The sequence below is a fragment of the Bombyx mandarina genome, chromosome 04 (genome assembly GCF_030267445.1).
Source record: "Bombyx mandarina strain Sakado chromosome 04, ASM3026744v2".
Lineage (NCBI taxonomy): Eukaryota > Metazoa > Arthropoda > Insecta > Lepidoptera > Bombycidae > Bombyx > Bombyx mandarina.
Genome location: NC_143211.1, coordinates 16,869,384 through 16,892,921, shown reverse-complemented (window position 1 = coordinate 16,892,921; position 23,538 = coordinate 16,869,384). Strand labels below are relative to the sequence as shown.

At 36.0% G+C, this 23,538-nt stretch overlaps 1 protein-coding gene across 1 annotated transcript; it reads right to left on the bottom strand.

Annotated features, from left to right (window-relative positions):
• Positions 1-1,425: 1,425 nt before the first annotated feature.
• LOC114253172 (uncharacterized) lies at positions 1,426-19,922 on the bottom strand. Its single transcript, XM_028187933.2, has 3 exons — positions 19,040-19,922; positions 4,191-4,491; positions 1,426-3,967 (listed from the first exon to the last, which is right to left on the bottom strand). Exons 1-3 carry the CDS (start codon positions 19,240-19,242, stop codon positions 3,803-3,805), a joined length of 669 nt encoding a protein of 222 aa, XP_028043734.2. The 5' UTR covers positions 19,243-19,922; the 3' UTR covers positions 1,426-3,802.
• Positions 19,923-23,538: the final 3,616 nt, after the last annotated feature.

Sequence of the window (23,538 nt, the reverse complement as noted above, 5' to 3'; positions counted from 1 at the left end):
TACACCTACGAAAGCTTATTGGTATTCTCTTACTCTTCTTCAAGCCGTGTCTACCCAATGCTGAATGTATGTCTCTTCGAATGTAGTTCTCTTCGGTCCCTTGCCTTTCTCATCCAGTCCGTACCAATGTTTGCTTGGTGTCAATTTTAAACCGACATCCATCGTAGCATCGGATCGTAGCTTATGCGTAGCGAAGATATTTCGTAGAGCATCTTGATTCTACATCGGTCTACTGCTCTTTACAAAATCAACAATTCGTTGTATATGCAAACTATTTAATAATACTCGTAGGAGTTAAATTATAAAATTGCCGTTTTATTGTAATAGGTACTTCAAATTGACATAGAACATTGACATAGTTTGAAATGTTTGAGTAAAACTTTTTTCAAATGGTACCTATGAGATTCTTTTTTTAAAAAATGTGCAACATTCGATTATCGATTTTAGTTATTTTTTTTAATTCAGTTTAGACAAGGAAGATGGATTACACATTACTTGATTTTCCGTATCAATCTTCATATTCGACCTTACAAACCCGATCATCGGTCTTGCTGCAGAAATAGGCAGTATGGTGGTACCTACCCGTGTCGACTTATAAAAAGCCTAATCGTAAATTAATTCATAACGGATATATAGTTCGTGAAGTGTTTTAAGAATGTATTTATTTAGAAAACAAAATTTACACATTAGCGGGATTCGAACCCCAGTACAGTTTCACCACTCAATACGACCACATCAGACGTCTTATATTTTGAGTTATGATAATTTTTGAGGTTATGTGCATTTTTCGGGCGAAAATCTATTAAAAACAAGACGCGTACTCCCTTCTGTAGTTTATTTAGTGTTTATAACCGACTGAGTGAATTAAATTCGTTACTCCCCCTCTGTTTTTCAACATCATCTCACATCGATGACTTTTCTAGTGGATTCTGTAGTGGGTGCAACACATGCCACGTTTTGTGTGTTTACAATGTTGTTGGGGAGTTTACTATTAAGTTTTCAATATACCTAGATTCGAGTATTTCTTTTCGATTTTAATAAAGTTTGATACATATTAAGTGGTAGTTGAAGGTATGGTTGTTAAATTTCTCAGACGCTAACTAACTAAAAGCTTAAACTTAAATACAATAGAATCTGTTTTTGAATGTTTCGATCTGATAGGTATATCTATAGGTATATCGAGAGAGAGAGTGCTTTCTATAATGATCATAAAATGCGGTTGCAATTTTGAGAATTCGCAAAATAAAAGGATCAGATAAATGATATTGAGTAGGAGTGAAAATAGGTTAGTAGTAGGCGGTTAATTTATTTACATAATGTAATTTAAAAAATGTGGATTAAAAAAACCTATAAAAAGTTTTATCTACAAAATGAAAACACAGAATTTACGAAATATTTTATTCAACTAAACATGTAAAAAAAACTTAATACAATATAATATACGTTAACCAAACTTATTGATAAAACAAGAAAATTAATTCAACAACAAATTAGTTACTTTCCAAAAACAACAAATTAATTATCAAGTACAAATTTTAATCTAAGACGTGTGTAGTGATGTAAATTTTGACACAATAAAAAATAAAGTTTATAGACAGTAATTAGTCGTGTACTTATTCAAACAAATTAAGTGAAAAATAGCCATAGCTTTGCACGTCACACATTGCTGCTGTATGGAAATCCGTCTTTTCAAACGGTATTGATTTTAACGTCATTATTTAAAAAGTTTTTGTTGGTTTTTTGTATGGCTTTCCAAGATTCAAGCTCAAGGTCACCGATGCTCTCAAAGATGCCACAAACACATCCAATTGGATGAATGGTTTAGGAACATATAGAACGCAAATATAATTCTCGTATAAAATTTCAGCGGACCTTCTTGGAGGAAAATTTGACTGAAATACTTTTATTTCTACGCATTTCACATGTGTGTAATTCAATGCTTGTACATTTCACGGAGTTCCATACAACCATTTGCAATTATCCCACAGAGACGAAAAAAAAAAATTAGTGAATGCTAGCAACCTGAAAGTCATCAATTGCATATATTTTTATATATTGGTACTATAAAAGAATAGAGATAGATAGGTAACAACGAAAGGCCATGTTTTAAATTCTTGAAATAACGTTAAAACATACTAAAATTATCTAAACAATAAATTATCTGGTAACCGAATCAAAACGAAAACGTGTAAATATTTACACTGTCTTTATACCTATACAATAACTACGCAACTATTAATAAGTTCGATTATATTAAGAATGATTTGTTAAACGAAATACACATTCTTAATCATATAAGCATTTATAGCAGTTATAACGCTACTAATTAAAAATAACGAGTTTCGAGCTATAAACAAAATGTAGTGCTTACTCTTTTCTATTTACAGTGTAATAGCGACTATTCTACTGTTCATTATTATGGCATAACCAAACACCCAAAGTTAAAACTAAAGATAACCGATTAAAATCAGATTTATTTTGATATAACAATGTCGACTTAATTTCCTCATTGTGTAAATTACATTGTTGTGTTTTATTTAATATTCCGGTGCTTAGCTGCCTAAGGTTATAAAAGTGCCTAATAAGAGTCATCATACATCACATTTAATTAGTTTTTAGATGATTAAGAATGTGTTTTCAAATAGACATAGAATATTACTGCTTTGATTATGATTACATTTGGAAAAACTATCATTCCGAATTGTAAGATAATTTTTTTTAAGAGACTAAGATTAAGGTTTTATTCAGAACAGCGACGCTGTCCGCATTATCAAATAATCGCTGTATTAATACTCAGAATGACGTCTTAACTCAGTTGCACTGAGCTTAGTGTTGTCTTAACTCTACCGATCTAGCACCGGTTCTTGAAAATCGGTAAATGTGTGTTAATTACAAAATTGACATCATATTATCTAACTAACGCTGTTTCGTTTACATTTTATATTCTATGATATGTCAGCTATTCCATAGTAGCATGGAGCTTAGGTTAATTTGACTACAATTTTATGTTGTGAGGCTTAATTATGAGGTGCTTCGTATAAGTGAAGAAGGAATTCAATTGCTCGGAATGCCGCACCCACAAATTACTGAACGTTAACACCACAGCCACAGAGTTCATAATTAATTTTAGTTTTAGACCGTTTCAATTCGTATTTCGATTATACAACGTTTGAATTAGTCGATTACGTATTATTAACTAAGGGCGCTTGTTTACTTCAACGCACGCTTTCGTTCTATGTCCGATTTATTAATCAATGAATAACATACACTATTAACATTTTCTAAATTATTACGTATTAGTTAATGAAAACGGTTCAAAGTATTCTGATCTCTTTCACAACGATCATCCAGGGTATTTGCATTCATTGAGTGTAATTTATATTCAATGTTACACTATCATGATAATAAGAGTCGAATCGTCTTTTGATTGCACAATTTTACGTCAATTAATTAACAATCATAATCAACTTTACATCATATTGCACTAGGCTCAGTCTTATGCGCCGTCAGGTAAATCACTGTCAACTGTAGTTGCATAATCGACTTCACTTCATTATAGTCATTCATTCGGAATCACTTCATCATATTAACGCACTGAGCATACAGTACTACACGCTTTCCTGCGAAATGCACGTTCTGTCTACTTACTTGTACACTGAATGATCAACTTCCGTCAATAAAAGCACTAGGTTCAGTCTTACACGCTGTCGGGCGAGCTGCACTCCCTATCAACCTCCTGTACTGAAGTGGAGGGTCGCTCCCAATGCGAAGGCCAGGCCCTCGCTGGGAGCGCAACCGGCCTTCATATGACGTGTTGAGGAGGCTCCTCGTCGCTCTTCATGAGGACGTATGCTACTGGACGTTTGAGGTCGGCGGGGGGTGATGGGGTCCGACGTGGTGGACATCCGCAAGGGGACAGTGCACTATTGTAGAGAGCGCTGCTATACAGCGCTCCGCCGTACAGAGCCTAGAAAATTTCATTACTCGTTTAAGGAGAGTGTGAAGTGAGTGAATCTGAAGCTTAAATTGGTCTACGTATCATTTCGTAAATAAACGATGGAGTGGATTTTGGTGCAATTTCAAAACATAAAAACAATTACCATTTGCCCAATTTGTGCATCTGAACTAGCAATCACTAAACTAGATACAACAATTCAATAAATTACTTTAAAATGAAGTAGTGTAATTACCTGTAAATGAGCTAATTCCGCAGCTAATTTTCCATCATCGGACGGCAGTTTCGCGAACGGATAAAACGGATACGGTAGTGGTGGGAACAGCGCCCGGCTCAGATCCGGTTTTTCCGGTAATAAGTGATGTGGGACTGGTAATTGGGGTACGGGATGAGGCATAGAGGGCGTGACCAGCCGTGGCACGGGTGCCATTAGTCCATTGATGCCGAAGCCGAATTTCGGTTCTTTCTTTACAAGGGCTTTTGGTTTCCGTCGAGGTCGGTATTTGTAGTCCGGGTGTTCCTTCATGTGTAGAGCCCTGTGAAAAAAAAAATGGATTAGATGTAGTTGGAATTAATCGTTGATTGTAGTAAGCGAGTAATATAGTAGATTAGTGAAAGATGTTTGGTTTTCGGGATCTCTATGTACACGTCTCGCATCTGTTTCGGGAAAGCATTAATGCCTTTCAAATATTGATAGTACTTTCATAAAGATTAAACTTGAAGAATACACGTGCATTTTATTTTTTTCCAGCGAATGTTACATGATTACCCCCGTCTGACTTTTTGTTACTACTTTTCTTCATCTGTAATCATAGTTTCGCTAACCTCATCTTTTTTCTATTACAAAATAGCTTATGTCAACAATGAATAATAAGTAAAACAAAACTACAGACAAATAATCGTAGTAGAATAAAAAATCAACAAAACAACACAATGCAATGCCTCTGCAATATAATAATATTATTTATGCAATAAAGCGTTCAATTGTGGACGTCGCGACGCCCTTAAAACAACAATGACGATTCAACAATGCACAGATTATTGCATTGTGACGATCGCGAATCGGTAACACGTGTCACCTCACTATGTCACAGCGTAACATAAAACCAAATCCTACTGTTTCGATGTTTAGTTAAGGGCTATTTTGGTTTGTGCTTGAGTACGCTATAAGGCCTTTTTGCGTGTGAATAAATAGTGACTGCCCGATTATTCTGGCTTTGTGATCGTTTGGTTATTGTCAGCGAGTCGACTGTAATTATACGGTCGCGGTGTTGGACTGTGATGCATTTTGATTTGTGCCTCTTGTGTCCGATAGAACAATAGGATGCTAAGTTAGAACCTAACAACCGTTTTGATCTTTGATATTTAGTGAGGTTTATACAAGTCGTGGGCAGGGTCAAGGAAACCGTTAAATATTAATTTTTTACTGGTGGCATTGTGTGTTCAGACAGGTTGAGCGTTGTGATGTTGGTACTTGAAACCGTGTGGGTAGACAGCAATAACTTTTTTTTATGATTGAGGGATTACTGGTGACCCAGAGGCCTTTCCAGTTTCACCAGGACAGGTGAGCGCGCAGGGGCTCAGCCAGTAGGGGCGGGATATGCTAACAGCTACCCGAGCGCCTCCAAAGGAGACCTGACAACACAAGAGTATCTGCTTCGCGAATAAATCTACTTCTTCTTCTCAGTCGTTCACTCCTGGCGGAGTGGTCGTGGTTACGTAAGTCTTAATATTTGGTTGCGGCTTTTGAGAGGCTTCTCCATCTCTCTCTATTTGTGGCGGTACGTGTACACTCAGTAAGGGAACACTTCGTAGAAAACTTAACCAAGTCTGTCCACCTTGTGGGTGATCGGCCGCGAGAGCGTTGACCGTCTACTCTTCCTTGAACCACTAAACGTTCCAATGACCTTTCATTACGAATGATATGTCCAAACATATTAAGAATTCGCAATTGCACAATCGACGAAAGCCTTTGTTTGATTTGGAGCTCTTTGAGGATGGATACATTAGTGCGGTGAGCAGTCCATTTTACCCTCAGCAAGCGTCTCCAGCACCACATCTCAAGGGCGTCAATCTTTTTACGACATTTTTGATGGATCGTCCATGTTTCTGCTCCATATAGGAAAATAGGAAATATTAAGCACCTCATTAAGCGAACTTTGGTGTTTTTAGTTATGCGGCGATCTTTCCATATTTTTGTGAGCTTTTCCACGGCTGATCGTGTCACGGCACAACGTCTTTTAATTTCTTCTTCGCAACTTCCAGTATTTGTGATTGTGGATCCCAGGTAGATGTAACTCTGGACAACTTCGCAATTGATTTATATGATATGATTCGCAATAAATCTACTACCGGATCGAAAGCGCGACCCGCTGAAAAGATCCAGCGAGAAATTCAACGGGCTAATGTTTAGGTTAGGTTGCACGTCGAACTCTTTGCCGAGTTCGAGGAGTACGATTACCGAGGTCCTTAAGCCTGCTCCTAGTGTTAGAGCTGAAGGCAAGGGTTATTGCAAGGGTTATTGGATCTGATGGATCCGTAAGGGCGGCTTCTGCGTTATCAGGATTCGGGGAGTAGTCAGCGGCGGCAACGAGTCGATTACCATGGCAATCGGCAAGTCGATTACCATGACGAAAGTTAATGTAGGTAGTCAAAATACGTTTCCATTAAGCATAAAATGACAATTCAATTCGTAAAATATACAAACGGACATAATATTATCCTTATCAACACATATTTACACAAGAACATTGTCGCCATTGATCAGGAAACCTACAAAAAATACAGAAAAAAAGCAGGTCAATGACCGATGCAACGCTTCTATCAAATCATTCATACATGCGACAATTTTAATAATACCTTTGCTATGGTACAAACGCTTCTCTGTGTGAGTTCTCGGCTTTATGGTTATTGCAGTGCTCAAATAAATACGATAACAGAAGGAAAAATAATAATATCTCGAAGACGAGAAAAAAAAACGTATCTTTTTATCGTTCGTTTTTTTTTTCGGTGTATATTCGATTTGAGTTAATCGAATAACGTAAATAGTGATATCGGTATGATTCTCGATATGAACTAGCTTTGTGATGTGTCTGTCTTATTGTGTCAATATTATAAGCTTACAGTGTATTGGGTAAATATACTAAAGGTAGAGTATAATTTACTATTGGATTCACCAGAGAACCGGCAGCAGCGTTCAATAGGTACTGAGATTGAGAAGATATGATCGCCAAATGGCGTTGACTGGTAACACAAATTTCCCCCCTTGTATTGTAATTCCAAACGAGTAGATATTTTTTCTAAGTATTTCTGTGGCGAAGCGTTACGATTTTGAGGGTAGATTCAACCTCATGTCTCAAAGTGCCTGGTGGATTCACAGTGGACCATGGTCTTCATAAATTTGGGTAAAAAAAAATACAGTACTTAAGAAAAAATACATTCAAAATGGCGTCAACATTTACGCGCCAAATAAAACTATTTCACAAATCGATAAAAAAAAGAACAACTCCGAATCATATCTAATACTTACGATATTATTTGAATACGGAACGATCGAACAAATACAGACAGATTATATCGAGAATCAAATAGAAAAAAAAATGATAAAGAAGTGTGTGCTTGTAAACAGAGGTGCGACCGGGGCATTGTCGTGACCGATAACTGACTGACTTTAGGAGAAACTCGTGGTATTTACCTGGGAATACGGCAGTTCTGACATTACAATGATTGACAAATTAACTAACATCTTTATTCTATTAGATCTTTTGAAATTTATTAGGTAATAAAATGCGAGTACTCGATTGTGGTTCTGATTATGATGAATATCGATCTATACGTGTTGATATTCAAATAAAATTACAGCAGCCAGCAACTTTAAGACCGGAAACATTAAATATCTTCAAACGATTGATTACAGAGAATTATTTTTTCAATTAGTTGTAGGTATATATAAGTATATACAAATCAAACCCGCAACATTATAATTTGCGTAATTACTGGTGGTAGGACCTTTTGTGAGTCCGCGCGGGTAGGTAGCACCACCCTGCCTATTTCTACCGTGAAGCAGTAATGCGTTTCGGTTTGAAGGGTGGGGCAGCCGTTGTAACTATACTTGACACCTTAGAACTTATATCTCAAGGTGGATGGCGCATTTACGTTGTAGATGTCTATGGGCTCCAATAACCACTGAAGACCAGGTGGGCTATGAGCTCGTCCACCCATCGAAGCAATAAAAAAAAGGTAGGTATTTTTAATTGGTGTTAGGATAAAATATTTGATAGAAGTAGCGTTTTGCTTTTGCATATAACATACATATAACTTGTAGGGACTACATGTAATGAAAAATTATGTAAAATGCTATACACATCTATACTAATATTATAAAGAGGAAAGATTTGTTTGTTTGTTTGTTTCGAATAGGCTCCGAAACTACTGGACCGATTTAAAAAAATCTTTTTCCATTAGAAGCCGACATTGTCCCTGATGAACATAGGCTACTTTTTTTAATTTTTTGTTTTTGTTTCATGTGTGTTTTAATGTTTCCGAAGCGAAGCGAGGGCGGGTCGCTAGTTTATGAATAAAGTTATTTAATCGTTTATTTTTGTGTGTCTAATAGTCTTATTATCATTATATTATTTTCAAATGGCAAGTCCGCCGTAAATCTGTCCTCAGAAGAGTCATTTCGATATATTTATGTTCGTCTTTTTTATTTTTTTATTGCTTAGTTAGTTAGTAAGGTACAAGTATCGTAACAAGTATAGTCTCTAAGACGTTGCTGTTAGTGATAAAACTGTCTACTATAGTGAACTGTAAAACGAAGCATAAAAAAATCCGCATTTGCTTTACATATTCTTTTCAGTAATTTCCCTTTTATAACTGTTATTACAGTATATTAGGGTTCATAATATTGTATAATATTTACGATGCGCACCTAGCGAACTATATCAGACCAGTATTTTTTTTATTGCCCTTGTAGGCAGACGAGCATACGGCCCGCCTGATGGTTAGTGGTTACCGTCGCCCATGGACTTCAGCAATGCCAGGGGCAGAGCCAAGCCGCTGCCTACCGCTTGTATATTATAATCGTTCTAGATATTCGCTGTAACTATGTGTCCGTATCGAATTAGTTATATTATGTGGTTTATTACTTACTGGTGGTAGAGCTTCTTGTGAGTCCGCGCGGGTAGGTACCACCGCGCCGCCTATTTCTGCCGTGAAGCAATAATGCGTTTCGGTTTGAAGGGTGGGGCAGCCGTTGTAACTATACTGAGATCTTAGAACTTATATCTCAAGGTGTGTGGCGCATTTACGCTGTAGATGTCTATGGGCTCCAGTAACCAATTAACACCAGGTGGGCTGTGAGCTCGTCCACCCATATAAGCAGTAAAAAAAAGTAAATTAATAACCTACTCTTAAATTATCCATCTATAAATTTCATAATCTGACGCTTCACCAGATAATTTCGAACAATAAGTAAGTTAATATGATAAGATTGTTACAAATATGAGAGGCGGTGTGCACTGTGCACGCGACCTAAGGGCTGCTGTTAATAAATTCAACCCTTACAAACGAGAATACATACGAGAAGGATTTATAGAGAGCTCTTTTATGATGGCTGCTTTTGTTTTTGTGTGACAGAGATTTCTTGGATTCTAGATCTAATCGTCGAAATGTAACAACTTTTTGTTAATAAACCCAATATTTACAACTGTGCTTAGAATGTTTTAACTTTAGTTTTATTTACATAATACATTTTTTTTATTAAATTCGTAATTGATAATTAAATTTATGGTACTTAATAGTTACGTTTTGATGGGAGACAATTCGATAAGCATATTTGTATGTTAAGTGAGTTTCGGTTTTTTTTTACGAAATGACACGATAGGCAGGTTTGTAATCGGTCTTATTTATTTAATTTTAAAGCATAATTATTATCCACCCGCACAAAGGCTCTCTAGGGAAGGTTTTTGCCACAATACAAGAGGAGTGCGACGAGTGACATAAAATCAACGTAAATATTTCACTCTTATAGGGAGAATCACAGCAGAGTGCTAGTTTTTTAACGTATGCCCACGTTTGCCGCTAGGGGCGCTGTTCCAGCTGCATACATTATTGAGTTAACTTTTACGCTATCGAGAACGTTAAAAAACTCGCACCAAGCACACCGAATCAGTGGCCTACTAAGAAATGATAGCAAGAGAACAAATATCATTGTAAAGAGGTTTTATTGTTTAGTAGTTAACTGATCTGTTCATATTTCTAATTACTTATTAGAATTATAGACTTTTTTTTGAAATTATGGAAATAGGTAGAAACAAATTTTAAGAGCTACAAAAAAGCATTAAGAATTTCAAAAATTATTAATTTCACATCGTTTTAAAACAAGAATCCGACTACACTATAAAAATATGAATACAAAACAGCTTCAACAGTTTTCGTTCAAAGAACTTCGACAAATAAAATCCGAGCAATATAAATAAAAGCGTCGTAAATAAAACATCATAAATAAGAGTTGGTATAAACAGCTCCGTACTAAACTCGTCTTTTCGAGTTAGAAGCTCAAGCATAAGCTTATTTTTATAGCCCTGCCGACCCCCGATAACGCCCCCGTCCTCACAATGCACTGTGAATAAGACATTATACACTATGAATAACAGATAATTGTCTGCTCCCACGGGGTGGGGTCCGGGAATCATTTTGAAAAGCGAGTGTGAAGATTTTCGGTCACGGCTTTTGTGTCAATATTTACTAATTTACAGATACAGTATTTTATCCATTGACGACTGTTTTTTTATAATTATTTTTAATGCTTAGATGGGTGGACGAACTCATAGCCCACCTGCTGTTAAGTGGGTACTGGAGCCCATAGACATCTACAACGTAAATGCGCCACCCACTTTGAGATATAAGTTCTAAGGTCTCAGTATAGTTACAACGACTGCCCCATCCTTCAAACCGAAACGCATTACTGCTTCAGAAATAGGCAGGGTGGTGGTACCTACCCGTGCGGACTCACAAGAGGTCCTACCACCGGTAATTCACCAGTTCCAAGGTCGTTGTTTTAATTTTATTAGGTAAGTAGTCCAGCTAGTAATCAAACTTGGATCCCGTGGTACTGGTGGCAAGCCCACTGACTACTAGGTCTATTAAGCTTGTGGGAATAACGACGAAGGGAAGATCTTTCACTGAGCGGCTAATATTGCTCAGTAGACCGAATTTGTATATATTATTATGCCAGTTTTTATCTTGAAAATCTTATAAGCGAGATTGAGGCATCTATCAAATATCTTTTGTTCTGTGACGGCTACCCGCCACAAGCTAAGTGTGATCGTTACATCCGTCACATTTCTTAGACCCGCAGTCTGAGCCCACCCAATTAGCTCATCCCTTCCGCATCCTATTAAACCGTCAAACTCACGCAAGGGATTGTTTGAATTTTCAGTGCATTAAATTGTGTGTAGTGCAATAAAAAATAATTCACAAACTAAACTTTCATTCGTGATTAATTAAATTTGGCTTGTTTTCTGTTTTTTCTTACAAATTTGTTTCTTAAAAGCGAATGATTCATAATCGAACAAGATTTCATAGTAATGACAAAATCATCTGAAATATCTTGATAATTAGGAATTTAATATAAATATATGAGTGTAATTCATTGAAAAAGTATGGCATACTACGTGTTTGTATGAAAATTGTTTTATTTTATTTCTTATCCTCAAGCACTCCTATGTTACGGTGGGTTTCACCATTATTGACCATCGTATATAGTATTTTCTTAAAGAAATAAAATTACGTTATATAATTCGTATAATAACGAATTCTACTTATGTACTGTAAAACTATAGATGTAGCTTCAGAAAAAAATCTTTTTGGCGAAAATGACAAAAAGTGAAGATCTTCCACGGAGCGGGAGAAATTACTCGGTAGACTGATGGTCCAAATTTTATTGTTTGCAACTTGTATTATACAAGCAAAAAAAAAAGCAAAATTATCTTGAAAATTTCTTTAGCGATATTCAGGTATCGGCCAAATATCTTTGTTTTTTTTATTGCTTAGATAGGTGAACGAGCTCACAGCCCACTTGGTGTTAAGTGTTTACAGGGCCCCATAGACATCTACAACGTAAATGCGCCACCCACCTTAAAATATAAGTTCTAAGGTACTCTCAGTACAGTCAGATTATCATAACTCCCCTTTTTGTTTTCTCGCCTTTATTTATTTTATTGTTTTGTTATTTTTTAAACTACATATATATTTATTGAGTCGAATTAGAGTATAGCCTCGGGCCATCCACTTCCATATATGAGTTCGGACCTCGAAGTTTGGATTGCTTCATGGCAGACATAGGCAGGATACCTGGTACCTATTCTTGTGGACTATATGTCACAAAACCACCAGTAAAAGTCACCAATGCTCTTACCACATACAGTTTGTGAGTCTATTGATCAGAACCAGACAGACCAGGACATTCAAGGGGCTCTGCGCTAAATACCCTGCATCTGTAGCAGAGTTTACGGTGTATCTATTAGCTTGATGTCACCCATCTTCAGACTCAAAGTTTCAGAGAGACAGAGGTCCAAGATTCCGATGGATACAGAGCTATTCCGACCGGAATGCATGATTTAAGTCATGATAGAAACGGACGAAAATAAATCCTTTTTTATATAGCTTAAATTGGTGGACGAGCTTTCGGCCCACCTGGTTTTAAGTGGTAACCAAAGCTCATAGACATCTACAACGTAAATGCCGCCATCCACCTCGCGACATGAGTTGTAAGGTCTCACAAGGCACAACGGCTGCTCCGCTCTTCAAACCGTAACGATCAACATTAAATATTTTAAGCTATACGTAGTTATAGAGTATGTGTACATATTTTTCTTCAATATTTATTGATATATAAGAAGGTTCGGTCAACTATGTGAATATTTTGTTAGTCATAGCGCATAGTAACTTACCTACAAATTGCCTATGCGAAAACGGTTTTCCGGCAAAAATCGCTATTAGCGATAAGATCGCCTATTGTAAAGATTATACCTATTACCTAATTTTGAATTTAAACTATGTTGTGCTGTGGAATAAAGTATACTCTTTACCTAAACGCTAAAAACATTCGACATTTTGTCTCTACCGTCGAGACTGTCTACTCCTAATCGTTATCTGTAGTCAATTCCAACATCTCACAATTAAAAATGTAGATAAACATTACATCCGGCGGCTTTGTTTGTCTGTTTGTAGTTCAGATTGTACACATTGTGTAAAAAACCTTCTGGAGTGGCACACAAGCTTCTATCTATGGTTATCATAAAAATTGTTGCGGATTAACCTTCATTTAAAACTATTGAATTTTCAATTCTAGCAGTTAGCTGTTATAGAACGTAATAAAGACATTTTCAGGATAATTTTGCATATAAACAAGTTTCGAAGAATAAAATTTGGACCGTCGCGTCGGTTTGTCGAGCAATTTCACTCATTCGCTGGGAAATCTTTTCTTCGTGGTTATCCCAAAATCATTTTCTGTTGATTAACCGTTTTACAACTTTTGTTATTTTAAAGAATTTACATTTTTTTCTATCTCACACAGTCCATTAGCTTCTAAGGTATTTTTCATCATTTTAAAAATAATTGGCGATCAATTTCAATTTCATCCGGTTTTTTTTTATTGCTTAGATAGTTGGACGAGCTCACAGCCCACTTGGTGTTGCGTGGTTACTGGAGCCCATAGACATCTACGACGTAAATGCGAAATAGGCAGGGTGGTTGTACCAATCCGTGCGGACTCACAAGAGGTCCTACCATCAGTAAGGCACCAGGACTTTGTCCTCAGAGTGCCTATTTGCTTTTTGTTTTAGCACACACGGCTGTACGAATTCATGGCCCATTTGGTATAAAGTGGTTATTAGAACCCATAGAAATAGTAGAAATCACCACATGATTATCGCTACCCATTTTCTGACACGGGGTCGAGAAGAGAAGAATTTTAATTGTATTACATAGGTATTGAAATCTAAACGCATGACTGCATTGCGACTCTCATTTTATCACGGAAAAAGATCCCGTGGTTTAATTCTAGGCTATTCTATTTATTACATAAGTAACGTATTTTCCAAAAATTATTAGCGGATTATTAATATCAATTAAAAAAAACTTTTTCAACTTTCGAAACAAATATGATCTTGACATTGACTGCTATCAAATAACCCTACAAAGATAAGTTGAACACAAAAAACTGTACCCAAAGCAACCCTCAAGCATTCAAACATTAACACTCAGAACAGGTGTCGACTACGCTTTGTTTGACAGATAACAGAAATTAAAAAGTTAGTGATAACGACCATAGACTAAATAGTTTTTAATACGCTGTTTGTAATACGCGCCCGGGACGGTTTTGTATCCGTGGGAGGTATTTTTGTTGATACAACATTAAAGAATTACAGAACTATGTTTGAAATAATTGTTGAGATAAAAAAAAGCTATGTTTATCTTGTGGTTTTGTGTTGGTTGGAAACGAAGAAACAAAAAATTTCGTTTGTTAATTAATGTTAGAATCTGTGATGCAGTTAGTTAGTATCATATACCTGGCTTGGTGTTTTTATTTTAAACTTTATTTCCGATGTCAGCATTTGTATACCGTATTTTGTTCCTCATTTTGTTGTTAATTTTGAATTTTATACCTACATAATCTCTATCTGCAATCTTTATGTGACTCTTAGCTAGTTATAAACAATTTGTCTTCTCGCATTAAGAGTATATTCTCAAAACTTACTAATTTTACAGGAGAGTGTTTTAAAGGTTTAACATGTGATATTTTTAATAATAGTCATCTTTGCAATATTTATTTTTTATTTTTTTACCCGTTACATTATCTGTCTTTTAAAGTAAGATAAAATTATGTATTCATTTTGCTAAGAGTAGTCAAAACATAAGTAAAATAAAAAAAATAAAAAACTAAAACTAAACTATGCTCTTTTTACAGTATTTATGAGAAAAATACTGGTAATACAAAATGATTCCGCATATTAACTCAAATTAAAATATTTTTGGAAATTGTACACTTTTAATGCGAAAAGGCGAATTCAGTAAGTCAATAAAGTAAATAGTTTGTACATTATTCATGAAAGTCATTCTCGATGAAAGTATAGAATATCTGTTGTATTCCACATTTAATTATAAATGAAGATTTACTGGTGGTAGGACCTCTTGTGAGTCCGCGCGGGTGGGTACCACCACCCTGCCTATTTCTGCCGTGAAGCAGTAATGCGTTTCGGTTTGAAGGGTGGGACAGCCGTTGTAACTATACTTGAGACCTTAGAACTTGAATCTCAAGGTGGGTGGCGCTTTACGTTGTGGATGTCTATGTGGGCTCCAGTAACCACTTAACACCTGGTCTATGTGGGCTGTGAGATCGTCAACCCATCTAAGCAATAAAAAAAAAAAAAGATAAGAAGTGGTTTTTTTCTTGTTGGAATTATGTCAAGTTAAAAGTAAAGGTGACAATGATAAAGACGGTTTTTCTGAATTTATTCTTCGTAAGCCGAGCAGAGATAAAACATTTTAAAAAGTTTCATTTAAAAAAAAATAAAGCTAAATTGTGTAACATGACAAACACCACAGGAACTACAACCCTTTCTTGTTTCTTTAGCATCATCACACCATAGATCATAAGAGCGGACTTCATCCCTACCATTCGGAACGCGCTCTTCTGTAGTGTTTTTGTAGATTTTTTGTAACATCCGATTCTGGAATGAAGTCGTATCATTTTTTTTTATGTCTGAGAGATTACTGGTAGCCCGGAGGTCTTTCCAGTTTCACCAGGACAGGTGAAGTCTATTTATCGGCGCTATGGTGGCTTCTTTTCAAATGAGATGGAAAAGGATCCATAGAGTACAGCAGCTCAGCTGTGCGGTAGCCCCATTGTAAAATCAGGCCTAATACATTAATCTACCTAAAAAGGTTTTAATCTTCACGTCCAATTGAAAAAAAAAAGATTCAAAATTATAAAAAAAAAACGCTAAATAACAATCCTGACTAACAATTCATTTCCTCTTTTTTTCACCCGTAGATACTGGTTAGGATATTAGAACGAAGATATAAAATTATTGCATTGTCATCGGTTTTGGATGCCTGTGCAAAGTTTAGGTGTGTGAAAATGACACAAACAAAAACATACACAGCAGCTGTTTTCGGTTTTATGATGTTTTGTTAATAAACTTTGAGTATATTTGTATTGTATGTAATGTGTGTATGGAAATTTTTGAAAATGGATAATATATATGTATATTGAGAATTATCACAATATAATGTACATAAGCGGTAGGCAGCGGCTTGGCTCTGCCTCTGCCATTGTTGAAGTCCATGGGCGACGGTAACCACTCACCATCAGGTGGGCCGTATGCTCGTCTGCCTACAACAGCAATAAATAAATAAAAAAACATATAACTCGTACAATAGACATGACTTCAAATTTGAACACATTTTTATTATTAGCTGGAGAAGGTTAGACAATCTTCCCACATAAGGCAACTTTCAGCTTCATGAGATTCAATTAGCTCGAATATTTTTGCGTACGTTACAAAATATCGATAACGAATTTAAAATATTTTTTTTATTACTTAGTTGGGTGGATAAGCTCACAGCCCACCTGGTATTAAGTAGTTACTGGAACCCATAGACATACACAACGTAAATGCGGCACACACCTTGAGATATAAGTTCTAAGGTCTCAGGTATAGTTACAACGGCGGCCCCACCCTTCAAAACGAAACGCATTATTGCTTCACGGCAGAAATAGGCAGGGTGGTGGTACCTACCCGCGTGGACTCACAAGAGATCCTACCACGAGTAATTACATAAATTATAATTTTGCGGGTTTGATTTTTATTACACGATGTTATTCCTTCACCGTGGAAGTCAATCGTGAACTTTTGCTGAGTACGTATTTCATTAGAAAAATTGGTACCCGCCTGAGATTCGAACACCGGCGCATCGCTCAACACGATTGCAGCAGACGTCTTATCCGTTAGGCCACGACGACTTTAAGGCCGAATTTATTGGTTTTCCCTAATAGGTATAACCACAAGGATACAAAAAAAGGAAACATTTTTTTTTAAATTATGGTTCGGAATGGAAATTTGTTTTTTGTAGTTTAAAAAAAAAAATTATTATTTAAATCACGCATTTAGTATGTATTCGGAAAGTAGAAAAATAATTACAATACAACTACTGAAGTTTCTCACTTCGACTAGTCGACAATTTCCTTGGTCATGACTCGATTATATCCTAACGTACTTTCAATCTTAATTGAATCTCATAATCGTTACGCTCTGTAGGCGCAATGACTTTGCCGAACATGATTAGTAGTCTAGGAGCTAGAAAACAAATTGACACATTCTTAATGCTGCTCTTTATTAGCTTAGACGAGATGACGGTACACTTGGTGCTATTTACCGGAGTTCATAGAAGTTACGATCTGCCGCGACTCATCTTGAGACATGAGGTCGATTGGGCCTTCAAACTAGAAAACTACTTATCGGCAGGATGAAGATACTTATACCGATAACTGCTCAATTTGAATGTTCTACTGGTTTGAATTTTATTCCAAACGAGCATTCATTTTGCACATTAAACTAACTTCTACCTAAAGTGCTTTTATTATAACTTTACATTATTAGAAGAGGTATATTTTAATACTAGCTTTTGCCGGCGACTATGTCCGCGTGGAATAGTTACTTTGGCATAACGCTAAATTTTACTCCCCACTTCATTTACGTAGAAAGTGAAAATATTTTTGCAGATAATAATTGTAGAATGTTATGAAGCTATTTAAACCCTTATTTTGAAACATTCTTTATTGGTGCTACACTTGTATTGGTCTTACCGTGATGTTATATAGTCTATAGCCTTCCTCAATAAATGGGCTATCTAACACTGAAAGAATTTTTTAAATCGGACCAGTAGTTTCTGAGATTAGCACGTACAAATAAACGAACTTTTCAGCTTTATAATATAAGTATAGATATATTCTTTGTAGGCAGACTAGCATACGGCCCACCTAATGGCGAGTGGTTACACTCGCTTATGGGCGTCAGCAATGCCCGAATCACTGCCGAAGTAGCTGTTTACCGCTGGGTCCATTTCCAGCTCTCTGCTCTCCGCTCGTTTGAAGAAGGACATATCATAGCGCTCACCGTGAAGTCCCTTTTATTCTAGAGCCGGATGGTATATGGCAGAAAATATATTTAGAAACGCAATTTGGATGAATGTAGTGGTTCCAGATAGTATGGATGTACTCTATTCTGGTGTCGGGGCATGCGATGGTAAAAAGGAAGTGGTGGGATCATCTCGAAAAATTCCTCAGAGCACTTTCCATGGGACATACGGTATAAAGCATCGTGAGAACCGAAGTCCCTCCGTAGACCCAGACGTAGATGATTCATTCGTTCGATTTAAAGGCTATTTATAAATCGTTTAAGCAGGGTATAGGTATAGGTACTATACTGCTTTATGAGACTCAATACCTTGTACCACTTTCACGAGAAATTATCTTTGTAATTTAACTTATTTTATGATTATGACTGTCAGAAATAAGTAGAAACTTTATATCCATAAGAAAAATTAAAATAAAAGTCGAACTTTGGACAATTTGTCATTTGGACTTTTCTTGAATAAAGTAATGGGGAAAAATAAACATATTTCATATTGCAAATAAACAGGAAATTTTAAATATTTGATATGGTACACACAGACTGCCGCAGTGAAGATTATTAGTTTTTTTTTTGGAAATATTTGAATATATTTATTTTCCTATTTTTTTTCCTTGGCTTTTCCCTTAGTGGTCGTCCCTACCCGTTCCTAATTAAAAAACTATTAAAGAATACAGAAAGAGTACAGAAAAATCTAATAGAGAAAGAATATCAAGATCTTTTTAGTCTCAGAATTATTTCATAAAATCAATTCGTTACACCCAAGCTCTTAAATTATGTGATGTGTTTAATCAAACTTGGTCTTCGATAATATATTTTTATTTATTAGTAAGTAATATTTACAGTAAATATAATTTTAGTTAGTTGATTTTTTATTTTTACTAACCTGAGTCTTTTCGCTTCATCAATAAAAGGCCTTTTCTCCATCTCAGCCAGAAGTTTCCATTCAGCGCCTAATCTCTTAGATATCTCGGAGTTGTGCATCTTCGGGTTGTCCTGTGCCATCTTCCTCCTCTGGCCCCTGGACCATACCATAAACGCATTCATCGGCCTCTTAATATGCTCATTAGGCTGTTTACCCAGCGACATGATTCCGTTCTCAGCAATTGAGTCAATTAAAAAAAATAATTTGAAAATTTATTCGGACACTTTTTCAAACAGTTCATTATTTTTATCTTAAAAAATATTTAGAATCTTGTCATTATCTAATATAATGTAAGTAGCCACCAAGTCGATACAAATGAGTTAATCGCGACACCGATTATCGTTGTAAGCCGAGCGCGCCCGTGAAAAGCTTCCCGAAAGCTCAATGCGGCGCTTTTCTTGCCGGTGTCATGTTTAACGGTTAGCCTCTGGCTCGGTCTCCCCATGTATCCCCCCTCTGTCCTAGCCGGCCAATGAGCGAGCTCCGTGGGCGGACGCAGCTCCCTGATTGGTTGAGGAATCGTTTGTCTCACACGCTTGCAACAGGTAGCCCACGGATTCTTGTTTGCATGTTTATTAGCGAGATTAAATTTATTTTTTTGATACAATCTCGGCATCGGTGCAAAACGAACTCGACTGTACGAGATTCGATGAGGATTCGATTAAGCTGACGAGCTTGCGGTCCGCCGTGAATGTAAACAATTCATCAACACCGCCTAAGGACTCGTTCACACCTAGCCTATATAATATCAGGTTGTAATAAGGAAATTGAGAGTTTTTAATATACTACCAGGGAAATTTTTAATTGAAGAGTTCCATTTTAATGAACTAAAAAAATGAATAAATTAATACTTACGTTCTGGTTCGAAAAATAAGACAGTCGCTACACTTTGAAAAAAATATCCCTCAAAAAAAAATCAGTTTAATTTATCAAATCAAATCAAAAAAAAATTATTCAATATAAATGAAAGTACATACTTGTTGAACCTCAAAAAGAACTACCGCCAATTCACAAAAACTAGCCTCCGTCCTGAGAAGAACTGGCAAGAAGCTCAGCGGGCATTTCTTTTTTTTTAAATATTAGATTTTTTTTTAAATATTAGACTATGATTGATTAGATTATGTATTAGTATGATTATATTATGTAAGGTGAATGATTACTACTATGCAAGTATTTTTAATGAGAGCACTGCTGTGCCTTTTTGTACTTAGATAACCTAATAAGCTGCGCGATGAAGTTCTCCTTACTTACGTAATTTTATTTATTGCTCTACCAGGCTACGAAGATTCGGCTCACCTCATGGTGAATGGTTTCCGTCGCTAATGGACATCATCATTGGCAGGGGTAATGCCAAGCTGCTGTATTCTGCCCAATTTTTTTTTTTTTTTTATGTTTTTACAGCATCAGTGATTATGTGTCACAAGCCTTAGCCGACTTTATCGTTCATATTAATTAAAAAATTAAATTAAAAAATTAAGTATTTCATCTTAGGTATATCTCGAACCGGGTAGCAATACTAACGTTTACCTATCCATATTTCGGTAGTAGCCTTAAAATTTGTTCCCACTACTCGTCTACCTACATGAGTTATCAAAAAGAAACCTAATTATCAAGTGTCCTAAAGGTTAAGATGCTCTGTAGTCCTGTCAACCAATGTGATTAAAGCTGTGTTTAAATCCAGTAGGCAGGTACCAATGTTTCTAACTAAGCTTAAACTTTCAAAGAATCATACACATATCATTGTGTAATACAAAAATTTCAAATTTGATTACGTTTCTAATTTGGTTTGGAATGAGCCCCTACGGTGCTCCCCGAGCGTTATAACATGTCCTTCTTCAAGCCAGGCTTGTGGGGAGTACTTAACGGTAGGCAGCGGCTTGGCTCTACTCCTGGCATTTCTGACGTCCATGAGCTACGGTAACCACTAAGTATCAGGTGGGCCGTATGCTCGCCTGCCTACAAGGGCAAATAAAATAAATAATAGTTTAAAAAAACTAACAAAATACGTGGGGTGCTTTTCAGGATATTATCAAAATAACCCTTCTACTCATATCTGTTCATAAAATATTTATAACTACTGATACTATCTATGCACCCCACGCTTTTTTTTATAATAAAATATATATTTTTTACACTATTTTTAATTCAAATTAATTAAAATTTATTTTCTATTTTTTAGTTGGATTTTCTATAAAAGCGTATTTTGTTAGTTTTTTTAAACTATTATTTATATTTAAATTTTTTGTTGAATTCAATTTTTTTAATTTTTTTTATTATATTGAATTATTATCGGTCCTTAACAAGTATACCAAATTTCGAGTAAATCCGAGGTTTTGAAGGGGGTCAAAGATTCCCTTACACACATACGTCTGAAGCTAATAAAAGCGTATTGAAAATATATAATAATTGCTTGTGATGGGGTGTATAGCAGGCCAGCACGGGTACTTACTACCATCCACGTTTTCCGGTCTGAAGAGTGACAAAGCTGCTATTACTGGTATTTCTATCACGCTCACATTGATGAAAGAGATACAAATGCCGTAAAAACCAAGCCGACATCGTTACTGAATTTGAAAATAGATTTGCATTTATTATAATTTTTTTTTTAACAACATTCTTTTGATAATCATCTATGATATTGCCATACATTAATTAGGTTTCAAATGGCCAATTTAGTAAAACGGCAACTTCATCCAGAAAGCAGAAAACTATTAATATAAATATTAATATAATATAAATAAAAAATAAGATAGATAAGAATAAAACAGAATAACTGTTTCAGATAACTATTGAAAAACAGTTTTGTGTACGACTTAAGACTGAAAGATTGACTACTGAGTTAGTGTTAGATGTTAAAATTCGTAAAAAAACAATGAATCTGTTATCGCTTTCACTTAGGCTATTCGTCTTAAGCGCGCCATGTTACGATGCGTTTCTAGGTGACGGTAAATCCATATATTATTTATAGTGTACACTTTTTTATATTTTTTATTGCTTGAACGAACAATGAAATTAAAACGTATAATTGTTTAATAGCAGACATAGGCTGGCCGGTGGTGCGAGTAATCCAGTAAGATATCTTTATTTTTGGGGGCACGAAAATACGATCAGAATACAGCTACTGTTTATGACTGAGTTATAAAGTCGTTGTGGCCTAAATATATATCCATACCATGGACGGCCCGACGCACCAACATCTCTATTCTCAAGCAGTTAAAAATAAAAAAAGACTCAACGTCTATCCACAACCTGCCTACAAAGAATATTGCGATATTTTAGTCATGTTGCACACCGTGATACCAGCAATTTGGAACGCCTTGTGGTGACCGGTAAAATCGAGGGAACAAAGCCTAAGGGTAGAGGTCCCAAACGATGGTCGGACCAAATAGCGGAGGAACTAAAAATACCTGTCAGCGACGCACTCCACCAAGCTACAGAATGGGATTGATGGAGACAGCTAGTTGACGGAAACAAACGGAGTCACGATCCTCAGCAATGAAGGACCAATCGAAGAGAGAGAGAGAGGTCTAAAAGATAAAAAGCCCGGAAAGCGCTCATCAAGCGGTGCAAATATGTCGGTGTTCAAATCCAGCAGGCAGATACCAATTTTGTTAAACAATTACGCGCTTAATTCATGTTCACGTCTTCTCACCGTAGATGGAATAGCATCGTGTGATAAATATCAAATCTCTATTTTTTGTGGATCAAATATAGACGTAGTGTTTCGTCAAATGAATAGCTACTCCGGAATCGTTTCAAGGTCAGTTACGAGATCAAATCTCCTACCACGAAGACCACGTGCGCTTCCACTATAAACATGGCAATTATTATTGTGTTTCGCATAACAGCGTTCAATATAACTTGCATGTAAATTGTTAGCAGCAGACAGGCCCGAGGCGTACCGGAGCTGTGACGTAATAGAATATTGTGACGTCACACTGCAAATTGTTTGGGTACAGTCGATCACACAAAATATTTACTAAAAAAAAACTTTAACTATTGGTTTCGCCGCATTTTTTTCCTTCGTGTTATTTTATAAAAAATGTCTACATAGTCAAATCGACACATTAATACTAAAAAAGTTATCACACAAAAATAACAAAGAAAAAGCGGTGCGCGTGCAACTTGGGGCACGTGAATGAAGTGAATCTTCTTTTCGATGTATTATGGTTTTCTTCATTTTTCATCCTTAAATCAGATTGCTCTTGTAATAGGGATTGCTGTGTATAAGAGATGCGACATCTTCAACATTTATATTATATATATTTTAAATTAAACGTGATTAGTGTACTCAATATTTCTCTTAGCTCGATCACCCTATTCGCCCCTATGATGTCTGACGATGGTGTTAATAACTGTGGCTCCTCCGACATATATATTTTTTTAAATATTTCATTAAAATATTGGACGCTACTCTCGCGCTCTAACGCTCGCGCTGGCCTGTAACACGTATACTACGC